Source organism: Rhinolophus sinicus, linkage group LG05 (assembly GCF_036562045.2).
Source record: "Rhinolophus sinicus isolate RSC01 linkage group LG05, ASM3656204v1, whole genome shotgun sequence".
NCBI lineage: Eukaryota > Metazoa > Chordata > Mammalia > Chiroptera > Rhinolophidae > Rhinolophus > Rhinolophus sinicus.
Genome location: NC_133755.1, coordinates 5,558,774 through 5,571,008, shown reverse-complemented (window position 1 = coordinate 5,571,008; position 12,235 = coordinate 5,558,774). Strand labels below are relative to the sequence as shown.

General features: G+C 45.5%; 1 protein-coding gene across 3 annotated transcripts in view; it reads right to left on the bottom strand.

Annotated features, from left to right (window-relative positions):
• The window catches only part of GRHL1 (grainyhead like transcription factor 1), a 49,945-nt gene extending 45,742 nt beyond the window's left edge, over positions 1 to 4,203 (bottom strand). For all 3 annotated transcript variants that reach the window (XM_074331679.1, XM_074331680.1, XM_074331681.1), the window contains exons 1-2: positions 4,037 to 4,203; positions 687 to 873 (exon numbers count right to left, since the gene is read on the bottom strand). In XM_074331679.1, coding sequence (XP_074187780.1) covers positions 687 to 873; positions 4,037 to 4,056 — 207 coding nt within the window. In that variant the 5' untranslated portion in view covers positions 4,057 to 4,203. The remainder of the gene's footprint in view (positions 1 to 686; positions 874 to 4,036) is intronic.
• Between the last annotated feature and the right edge of the window lie 8,032 nt (positions 4,204 to 12,235).

The window sequence follows — 12,235 nt, the reverse complement described above, 5'->3', positions numbered from 1 at the left end:
CATATTTTGCAGGGATCCTGGAAGCATCAGAAATAACACCCACACTGTTACCATGGCTAGCACAGTACAGGGACTCAGTAGGTGGTAGCTAGTATTATTAGGACAATGATGATACAGATCAGTGGTTTCATGTCCAGATAGGAACACCACATAAATCTCCAGGCAGAGAAGAGACTGTATTTAATTCTCATCCAGAAACAGGAAACAAAATATGCTCTGATCTTAGAACTAGAAAGTCAAAGACTAGAAAATAATGTTTTGTTTTGTTTTTCATGAATCCTATAATCAAATCAAATCAAAGGCTCTGTAATATCATTAAGGGAAAAGGAAATCACTCTGACTACAGAGGAATGAACCACTGTCCACTCTGATGGCACTAAGAACTACCTTTGGGAAAATATTCAATCTCAATAAGACACATCTACCATCTTCTTTTATGGTAGCTTTACCTGGCAGACAGAGCCAGAACAGCTGGCTACTTCACATGTTTTAAAAACAACTCTTTGATTCTATGATCGCAGACTTTCAGCTTTGAACCATAGTAATTCAAAGTACTCATTAAACTATTTATAGTCACTACAGAAGCAACTTGCATTATTCTCCCAGCAAATTACTGTTTTATATGCCGTTGAATCAAGTGCATCGTGGACTGTTGTTAAGGGTTTTTAAAGAGCAGGCCAACCTACCTTGTAATAGTCATAGAGCAAGCCCAGTGCAGCCGCGCTATCTTCATCTCCATTGATGCTCATCATCGCTTTGGTTGCTGCAGTGAGAGGGTTTTCCAGGAAGGATTTCCAGGCTTCATCCTCACTGGTATAGGAGCGCCGTTGTGGATAAAGTGTTTCATTCTGAAGAACCAACACTGGCCGTTTGCTGCAGAGAAATTAAAAAAATATATATATATATATATCACACTTTTCTACTGCAAGGCATCATAAGCTAATTTTTAAAGAACCAAACAACCAATTCACTGATATTCCCATAAAATAGTCCATTGTTTCATCAATGATCCTAGTAAAGCAAATTAAGACAAAACCAGAAGACAACCCACTGAAAAGCAAGCCAATGGGTCACCCAGCAAGATACAGGGTATTTAGGCAGCCAAGGAACCTACAGTTAACCTACACATGGTATGCAGCATATACTACTTGGGAGGAAAAAACAAAAACCAACACTCCAAAAAAATGCAGGCTATTCAAACACTGCACATAAACAAACATAAGGACAAACTAAGACAAAACAGAACATTTATTCTTTTAGACATATGCAATCAGGACTGTACCCTCTTCGAGACAGTATATATGGTTCAATTATCATGCTGCTACATGTTATTTCTCTCTTTCTCCTGCTGATGCCATGTCTTAAAAACTTTCCTACCTACAAACAAAGGGGAGTGGAGGAGGGGGTGGAATGAAAAAGGGATACTTCTTTAATCCTCCCGGGTATATGAGAAAGTTAGAATATTCTACTGATTACCAGCAGATTGAACATGGAATGTGGCCAAAGGGGACTGTAAATCAATAAGGAGGCATAATTTTCTTGCATGGGAGTTAACTGTTTATCTTAGAGATAAACACTTAAGAATCTACAACAATAAATGAAGCCACTGAGCAAAAAGATTTTTAAGAAAATAGGTGGGGAAATCTGTTTTTAAAAATCTTTACCAGTTTTCCACACTGGGCAAGAACTGTTTCATTTTAACACTGTAGTTTGATGGGAAAACTCCAGAAAATCAATGTAAATCTTAGTAAACTCTTATAGAAGATTTAATTTAAAAGATTAAAGCAAACACTATGATTCCAAAAACCTGAAATGTAAACAGTCTCTACAACTGTTCAGTTGGTACTATTTGATAAGTCAATAAAGAGAAAAAGTGGAACACTAACTCCAGCAAAATGAAGTGGGTTTGGTTGTTGTTTTTTTAAGGAAAAAAAATTTTAATGTTCAGAATCACTCTAAATTATCACTACTCTAACAAGCAAATTTAAGGATCAGTTCTCATTGCAACACACAAATGAAATATGTAAATGGCCTAAAGGTGACCTACCTACTCGAAAAGTGAATGTAGAAAGACTGATTATCTTTTCAAGTAATCAACAAAGGTTAGGATTTGGCAGTCACCCAGGCCCTTTAAAAACAGATACAGATTTAGAAAAAGGAGAACATCTTTGAAAAAGGGGGTGGGGAAGAATCCAATAACTTAATTTATCTCAGTCAAAATTAAGTCTTATTTCAAAGGCAATGTTTTTTACTCATGTCTAGGCATAAAGTCATAGGAGCTTATATTTGGTAGAAAAAAGTCTCAAGGTGGTGTCGTATTTTAACACAAAACAAACACAATGGGTTGTTCAAAGCAGACAGTTTGTTTAAAAATGAAGACTATTTACACAAATTAAAAAAAAAATACACAAAGGGGCATTCCCTATGTCACCAGGGGTAGAGCATAAGAGCTACCTTGGGGTGATTTACTGGTATACTGCTAAGCTATTATTAATAGTGTAATAGCTACTTCCAAAAGATTATGATAGCACTTGGCTCATTCAATTCCCATAACGCTAGTTTTTCAGCTTCCCTTCTTCTCCCACGCCTAGTCCAGATTTGTGGAAGCAGCAGAAAATAAAGTATTTTTTGCAAAAGGTTTTGTTTGTGATCACCCTGAAAGTGTCTTACATTTCCAAAGTGTGCCTGAAGCCAAAATTTTAGCTTTGGAAACTTGTCTTATCTAAACTGTACGAGAGAAATAAACATGAAACCAGCTGCTTTTCTTAGTCTACTTCCTCATATGACAGGCTGTTGCTAGTCCCTAAAGGCTCATCACTGCCTTGGGGGAATCTTAAAGCCCTCATCAATGATCTCTCAAAGACTTCCGAAATACTATATTTCAAGCGATAATTTAACTGCACATTATACAAAGATTAATCTATTTAAAATAGTCCATACATAATATGTAACCTTCTCATCCAGAAAGAGTACACTTAAAGAAAGGGATCCTTAGGAAATAATTGTAAAACTGGGAGGTATACCTTTCGCCTTGGATTTACTGACCTGAAATATACTGATTGGCTTGGTGCGATTTACTTTTTTTTAAAATAATTTCTTTTTTTATTTTGGAACAATTTTATATTTACATTAAAGTTGCAAAGCAAATACAGAAATATCCCTCACCCAGTGTCCTCTAATGTTAATGTCATATATTACCACCTTACATCTGTCAAAACATTTCTTTAATCACAAATTCCAAAAGGCACACATTAGCACAGTACTTTCAAGCTTATCACCCTAATTTCGAAGTTTCATCCTCTTGATATTTACTGAGTATTTTAAATTACAGTATATCTGTAATTACCATCAATGATGCAAGCGGCAAAATAACTCCTACAGCAATTTTCTCACTCTCACAACCAGCCAGGGGAAAGAAAATGCCAGAACACCGGAGCACTTCAACTTTTCCCTGAATTTCTCCTTTCGGGAGTTCTAGCAGTCCGGCCCAATGACACGGCTAGCGACAAGAGATTACCTGGAGACCTCTACCTTTCCAGCCGCGGGGCGCTTCCCCAAGAGCTCCATTGGCTCCACTGAGCAAGAGCGACCCGGGTAGGGGCGACGGGGCACATCCGCACGTTAGCGCCGCAGCCCGTGAGGCAAGGCGCCCCCGAATCTCCTTCCGCGCACCGGGGCCACCGGGACACCACAGAAGGGAGCGCGCCCGTGAGGTGGTCCTCCCGACGAGGACGCCGAGGCGGGGTGAAGGGCTCCTCTACGGAGTCCAACCCCAACACCAAGGGTCTCCACAGGGGTTTCGGTGAAACAAAGGCGGGGGGTGCTGAGGGGCAGAGGCTGCCGCAGAGTAGACGACAGGACCCGCGCCCCCCACCCGCCCTCGCCTCGCCCGGCCTCGGACCCCGGGAGCCCGGCCTCACACCCGCGCCCCCCGCCCGCCCTCGGCTGGCCCGGCCTCGCGGCAGGTGCGGCCGGCCCGGTGGGCAGCGGCCTCCCGGGGCCGCCCGGCCGAACTCGCGCGCCGGCACTCACTCACTTGTCGTACTCCTGTGTCATCGCGCTCGCTCGCCGCTGCCGGGCCGCAGAACTGGACTTTCGGGTTGGGACAGTACACCCGATCCGGGGGGAGGAGGCGGCGGCGACGGCGGCGGCGGCGGCGGCGGCTGCGGGTCCGGAGCAGCGGCCCCGACGGGTTGGGTTCGCTTTTCTCGCTCTGAGCCGGCTCCGCGCGGGCTGCGCGCACTGGGAGCCCGCACTCGGGCGCCCATTGGCTGGCGGCGCGCCGGCCCGGGGCGGGGCCTTGGGGCCGGGCGACCAGCGGTGCCATCTGATTGGCTGGCGCACAGGGCGCCGGGACGGGGGCGACGGGGCCGAGCGGCGCGGGTGGGGGTAGCCGCGTCTCTGTAGCCCTTCAGGCAGTAGTGACCTCCCTCGGGCTCCGACTCGTGGGGCCGCGCGGCCCCGGCGCGCACCTGCCGCCCCCCGATAGGCCTCCACGCGCCCACCCAAGGGCACCCAGGCGATGTGTCGCCGCTCGGTCGCGCCCTCGCTCGCCCACCTGCGGGACGGACAGTGACTTGGCTCCGTCTTCCTGGGCGCTGGAGCTCTTCCTTCGGCGCCCGCCCACCCACGCCCTGCGCTGCTCCAGCCAGGGAGGGTTCTTACCGGCAGCCGCACCCCTCACGGGCGCCCCGCGTTTCCCTGCTCGGCCGCCTCATGCACCTTCCTCCCTGGGGTCTCTGAAGCGCCCCGCCCTCCTCATGTCCGCCCTCACCTCTCAGTCCGCGTCCACTTACTTAGGAGGCCTCTGGCTTCTACCCGAGAAAAATCAGATGTCTCCCTCCTCGCCTTACCCACCTCGGCTGTCCGGTTTTCCAACCTTCTGCTCATCCATCTCATACTGTCCGGTATGTGACAGTCACTGGACAACTGCTACAGTCTCCTAACCGATGTTTCCCGCCTAGGGTGAGGCCAGGGTGGGTACCTGCCGAGTGGTCGCATCAGCCTCGCCTGAGCCACCTTGTCCCAAGTGCCCCCCGCTCCCCTCCTTCTGGGCCCCACCTCACTGCTGGCCCCACCAGTCTCCCACTTCTAATCTCCACCTAGCCCTTGGCCTCAGAACCTCCGTCTGGGCTTCAACTCCCCCACCCTGCATTCCCGTCCCCTCCGGAGCTCCTTCCTCAATCTCGCCTAGCCACTCTGCTCCTTCCAGCGGTCCTATTGCAGTCCCACTGCTCTTAACCACCTCCCTTCCATTCATTTCCACCTCTACCCCAGGCCCAAATTTTCCTTCCTGATCAAAAGCTTCCTTCTTATCCCGGGTCTGCTCATTCATTGAACAAATATTTACTGAAAGACCTATTATATCCTAGGCAGTGATCTAAATCTGGGGATAAGCCAGTGAACAGAAGGGACAAAATCTCTCCCTGCTTTCCTCCAGCATCCTACTTGGGTAACAGACCATAAAAATACAAGTCAATTACATGGTGTGTTAGAAAGTGGCAAGTTCTGTGGGAGAAAAATAAAGCAGAGCAGGCAGCTGGGGGGCATGGGGTGGAGCTGGGCTTAGAAGACTTGAGGAGGAAAGGCCTTCCAGGAGGTGGGGAGGAGTGGTCCAAGTAAAGGCACAGCTTTGCAGAAGGTGGGGACAGTGAACAGCAGGAGACCAGTATGGCTGGAGGGGACAGAGGAGGAGGACGGGGGACGTTTAGGCCTTTGGTTTTTACCAAGATGGGGAAGTATTGGAGGGTTTGGATTTGGGCAGTGACGTGATCTCACTCATGTCTTTACATAATCTGGTTGCTGAATGGTAGAGGGACAAAGGTGGGAGCAGGGAGACCAAGTAGACGCTAGTAGTGTGGCCTTGGGTGGTAGAGTGCAGTGGTGAGAAGTGGACAAATTCTGGATCTAGTCTGAAGGTAGGATCAGCAATATGTCCTGAAAGTTGGATATGGAGTATGAGGGGGGGGAAAAAGAGAGTCGAGGACAACTATTAATATAAGGTCTTCAGTTGAAAGCTGAAATGATCTATCATCATTGAGACTGCAGGTGTAGGACAGGGAGGTCAGGAGTCCCATGTGGGGCATACTCGTAAGTTCAAGATTTTTATTAGCGATCCAAGTGGATGTATCAGTAGACGTTGGACATGAGTCTAGAGTCCAGGGGAGAAGTCTGGGCTGAAGGACATCAGCACAGAGGTGGTATTGAAAGCCTGGAGATGGGATAAATCTCCATGGCAGTGAGGGAAGAAAGTATGGGACCAACACTTCCAACACAGAGAGAGTGGGAGAAGATCCAGCAGAGGAGACGGAAATGGAGGGGACAGTGGGAATCATCAATGTAGGAGAAAAATGGAATTGCAGAAGCTGAGAGAAGAAAGTGAGACAGGAGGAAGGCGTGGTCAGCAAGTCACATGCTGCCTGCTTCCAGGAGGTCAACAAAAACCAGGATTTCGCAAAATGATTTAACACTGTGGCCATCATTCAGCACCAGCTGTCCCTCGTCTACTTCTGCCAGCTTCCTGCTCCCTGTTCTCCAGGACTCTTGGGATCTAAATCAGCAACCAGACACTTTTCACTGTCCCATCCAGCCATTTCCAATTTCTATCTGTTAAGCCTGGGTACAATGCTGGAGCATGGAGCCTGTTCTTATTTCTTATTCACTGGTTTGCTGTTTAAATAAATTATATTTTAAATGATCTAAGAAAAGTATTAAATAAATAATAGTATGGGTGGCCCACAGATATGGTGTAAATAATCTGAATTGTGCCACTGAAGTACAGTAGTACCTTGGTTTTCGAACGTCTCCAATGACAAACCTTTCAGTTTACGAACGCCGTAAATTTTATGGCTCTATGGTACCATTAGATAGTAAAATTCATGCTAAATTTGCAGTTTTAGGGGTAGATTTTAAAGGTCTGAAATGGATTGATCCATTTTGCATTACTTTCTTTGGGGAAACCATGCCTCGATTTTCTAATGTTTCAGAACTTGAATGGTCTTCTGGAACGGATTGCGTTCGAAAACTGAGGTACCACTGTAACTCAAGTTGGGAAACAATGTCCCCCCTCGCTTTTTCCCCTTCTTCCTGGAATCCATCTTTAAATGTGGTCAGAGTGACATTTCTAAAGCCCCATTTTAGATCATGTTACCCTACTACACTCAAGATCAAGTCCAAACTCCTTAGCAGGGCGGGTAAATGAATGGCTCCATCTGCTCTTCTGCAATTCTGCCTCTTCCCCAGGGCTGCTCTCTGATAAGAACCTCCCGCCCAGAGTTCCCTGCTCCTCCTCTTCCTGGTTGTCAAGTTCCATTCAACCTTCCAGACTCAGCCAGGATTCCCCATTCCTCCAGGTGGCCTCCCTGGCCCTCTAGGCTGGGCTACGTGTCGTGTGCACACCCACCGTACCTTCTGCATCACCCACTACCACGTTCACCACGTTCTGTTGGTAATAACACGATTTTCGGTTTATGTCTATCTCCACCAGAGTGGAAACTTTTCAAGAGAGGGCAGGGTTTGTATTGTTGTCATTTGAAAGTCCCCGGCCTCCTGGTGTACACACAGAAAATACCCAGTAGGTGTTTATTGAGTGGGTATGTTCCTCTGTAGGCATCTGTTCTGCCTCTCAGTCTCTTCCCTTCTGTACCCCGTCTGGGATTCATTTACATGATCTTCCTGCGCTAGAAGACGATGGGTCTCGGGCTGCAGTCCCAGTACCGGATACACAGTAGGCATAAAATACATATGGGGTGAACGAATAAATATCAAGCCATAAAAGCAAAAATAAGAGCAGTAAGGGCCCCAGGTTACTAGAACTTAGGTTCGGTCTATCTTGTAAATTTGAATGTAGGCTTATTTAGTTTGTCTCTAAGAGCTCCCTCAAACAGAAGTTAAAACCCATACCTATGAGCTGTTGGCAATACCTTATTTTGAATTTTCTTACTATTTTTTAAAATTATAAAAATAATACATGTTCATAGTATTTTTTAAAAAAAGCTAAACCAAAAGAGAGGGACAAGTAAACAAAAAAGGTAAAGACAAAAAAGAAAGAAAATTTAAAACATGCAGGGTTTAGAGGGGAGTACTCCCTTCTCCATCCCATCCTTCTCCCTAGAGATAACCACTGTTAACAATTTTTGTGTATCTTTTCAGATATTTCCTATGTATCTGCCAACATACTTATGTTTTATTTTCTCACACAAATGGGACTCATATTGTACACATTCTCCTCAGGTTGCTTGCTTCCTATGTCCTAACTTCCTATATTTTAACATTTTCCATGTTAGCACAAATAAACCCAATGCACTTACAAATGGCTGCATATTATTTCTTTGTATTGATGTCTGATAACTAGACTCTATTGGTGAGTAATGAGGGTTTTTCTCCCCAATTTTCCACACTTACAAAAACCCTGCAATAAATATCCGTCTATACACTTTGCACACTCAATCAAATACAGCCATAGGATAAATCCCTAGAATTGGAGTTGCTGTGAAAAAGGTATGCATAGTTTTGATTTTTAGAGATCTTACCAAATGGTTTTCCAAAAGGCTACCCCACTTAGACTCCTATCAATGGGATATCGGACTGCCTAAAGGGCCATACCCTCATCAACCATGGGCATTATCTAACTTGGCTTTGCTAGTCTGTTAGATGCAAAATAGCATCTCATTGTTTTGGTTTGCATTTTAAAAAATTATGACTGAGGTTTAGCATCTTTTTATCTGTTTTGCAATAATTTTCTTAAGTTCAAGGATGAAGCCATGTTTTTTAAAGAGCAGGTGGGTCTTTGAGGTACCTTCCCAAACCACGGGCTTCAGAGTAGGGAATGAATTTTGGACACCTCCCCAGTAGTCCTAACACATGGACTAACAGACTTGTGGAAACAAAGAGGTGGGGTGAGTGAGATCTGGGTTCTAGCTCAAGTTCTACTGACCCAGAGGGTGACCTCAGTTGAGTCATTTCTTTCTGGGTCTCAGAAAAAGGAGGAGGTTGGATAGGTCATCTGGTCCCTTTCATGTCCAATGTCCCATGGCTCTGAGAGTAGATCTGATCTGAGATCCCCACAGTTTATAGATCTGAATTCAAATCTCAGATCTGCCTCCTATTTTTACCTTCAGCAATCTACTTCTCTGCCAGTCCTCAGTTTTCTCATCTGTAAATGAGGAAAACAATATCAAATTTTGTGGACTTAAATACGATAATGGAGTTAAAGAATCTCACACAGTGCCTGGCACAAAGATACTTGATAGTTGGCCTCCACCTTAAGAGGGCAGGAACCCTGTCCAGTTCCTCCAAGCGCTTGCTGGTTGGCCATGCAACCTAATCCTCCCTCACCACACCAACCATTTGCAGGGCTCATCACATGCACGTAGGGGCCTCACTCTGATGACACAGCTTGTATTGAAGGGACATCTGAAGTAGTTGCGAGATAATGGCAGAACCTCCCTGCCTGACATCCAAGAGTCTGTCCCACCCAGCTCACCAGATCCATTGTGTCTCACGCTGTTTGCCAGTGAGATGGCAAGTCTTCCACTATTGTGAGATGAAAGTCTTCCACTCTGGAGAAATGGGGTGTGGAAGGGAGAGTGTGGCATCCCCACCCTTGCCTCCGAGCTCTATGACTCAAGAAAGTTATATAACCTCTGAGCCTCAGTTTCCTCAACTGGGGAACATGGGATAATATTTCCTATCACCAAGGGTTTTGTTTATTTTGTTTTGTGAAGCGTGTCAGACCTATTGAAACTCAATAAACATTAAATATTCCACCTCCCCATTTTTCCTCACTATATGATAAGCTGCTTAAGGGACAGAAACTATATTTCATATTAAAGAAAAAATCCTTCATTATCTAGCATAGGGATAAGCATATAATAGAGGATCAACACTTGTTATTCAGGGTGGTAAAGACGTTAACCTTCTTTTGGTAGTGTTCAGCGATCACATACCTGAACTCGTTTGATTCTTAAAACCCTTTGAGGTAGACAGGGATATGTTCATCTTGGAGATGGAGAAACGAGGTCCAGAGAGATCAAATGATGTATTCAAAGTCTCATGGCCAGTAAATTCAGGACTTGACCCAGACTCTTGTTTTCTGAATCCCACACTTTCCCTCCTAAGTGGTGGTACTGCTGATACGTATTTCTTACTGATATGCTGGGTTTAGCCGGTGGCCACCATGATACTTGAAATGTGGACACTTGAAATGTGGCAGAGCCATGGCTGGGGCTTCCTAGAGACATCTGGCTTGGAAGATGGCATTTGATTATTCTCTGAGTTGATTCTCACATGCAGAGAACATGTTGGCTCTCAGGATGCTCTTTCCATGTTTTGGTGTCCATGCACTGTTTTCAAATGTCTTTAGTGGCATTATTGTGAATGTACTTGCTCAGGAAGGCCTTACCCCTTCCCCACCGTGCTTGCCTGTTATGCCAGGATGACGGCAGTCTCAGGTGAGTCTTGTCAAACAACTGGGATGTGATCCAGGCTCACTCCGTTTGTGAATGGAGGCAGAAGCTATGTCGAGTTGGGTGTCACCCGCTTGCTGGCAACAAGATATCTCACATTCTTTTCCTATGGTTTCACTGTCGATCGATCTTTCCAGTGAAGGTTCAGCAGTTGTAACACAGTTGCCAGAAGGCTCCGGACTGAGGAACACTGGCCTTAACCTCTAGTAAACTTCTCTTGCCTGTGACAAATTGGGGGGTGGGTATTATGCTTACTGCCCTTTTTTTTTTTAAATTAAATTTGTTGGGGTGACTTTGGTTAGTAAAATTATATAGGTTTCAAGTGTACAATTCTATAATACATTATCTATATATTGCATTGTGGGTTCACCACCCGGAGTCAAAATACCCCAGATGGGAGCTGGGAGGCCAGGGCTCTGTTTGCTGGCTCCTATTTGCGTATTTTACTCTTTGAAGAAAATGTTACTAGTGGTAAAACATTTTCATTACAAAACAATGTCCATATTAAACTGTTGAGATGCTATCCTCATTTTGTAGGTAGCCAGCAAAGAGAGGGATTACGTCACTTGCCCCAAACTGACATTTTATTACACGAGTCGTATAACGAGTCGTACAATCCTTCCCCAGATGAGAGTTTCTTTTATTTGAAATTCGAGTATTTTTTGACTCACTTTTGTATATGTTTTCTAAACTATGAGACTATCAATTCCAGCCTCTGGAATTTTGAGTTATTCCTGTTGGTGGTTATGGGGAAGGGAAAAACTAGTGGTTGGGGAAAAAAAAAAAAAGGAGGGAAAAATCAGGAGAATTTTGTGACAGCATCAAGAGAGAGAGAAGAAATGGAATCAGCTTTTCCACTTGTGGGTTTGCTTCTCGTGGAGGGGGGCAGGGGGGACTGGTATGTGTTTGGTCTGAAGTGATCCCGAGCCCATATTACTTGGGTATCAGGAGGTTGTCGCGTATCACTTACTTTGGTGTCCTTGCTTTGGTGTCCTTCAGCCCTTTTACTGAAAGCTCCCCAAGGCATCACAAAACTCCAAGCAGGCCACACGGCGGGGACAATAACTCCACTAGCCAATGGGGACACTAACTCTGAGACAGGAAGTCTGAGGATTTTAACATGTAGATGAAGGATCAGGCAAAGCACAAAAAATACTTAGTAGGTATGTGGTCCTTCACAATCAAAACAAATGGACAGGCATCTCCCTGAAAATGCATGGAAGAGCGGTCCTGCAAAGTTTCTGATGAGCCATTGGGGGTAGGTGGAATTCCTTGTACAGACTCCATTGTTACAGATTACATGTGTAAAATGTCCTAGATACGCTTCTTTGGCGTGTTGCCCATATTGTTTTTGTGAACTCTATTTTTCACATAAGGTCTCATGTTTCTTAATCTCAAAATCTCGCACCAGCCCTCAGGTACATATGTACATAACTAAATGTGGTCCAGCACTCAGGTTGCTCCATCTGGAGACCGGTCACATCAGCACAAATGCTGTCAGTGCCCCATGGGGGTGTATGCTATATGCTTTGGGAATGGTGGATTCTGCCTGGGGGAGCTGAGGTGGGGAAAGTGGAGCTGGCATTGGAACAGGGTCACAAAGGAAGAATATGGGCTCTCTTGAGAAGAGGGAGGACATTTCTGACAGAATACAGCAGGGACAAAGGCCCTGAGGTGGGAGATGTCCTGGCTTGCTTGGGAGCCCCTTGACTGAGATGGAGGGAGCAGGGGTGGGGCAGGTGACAGGAAAAGTTGTGTAGGAGCCACAC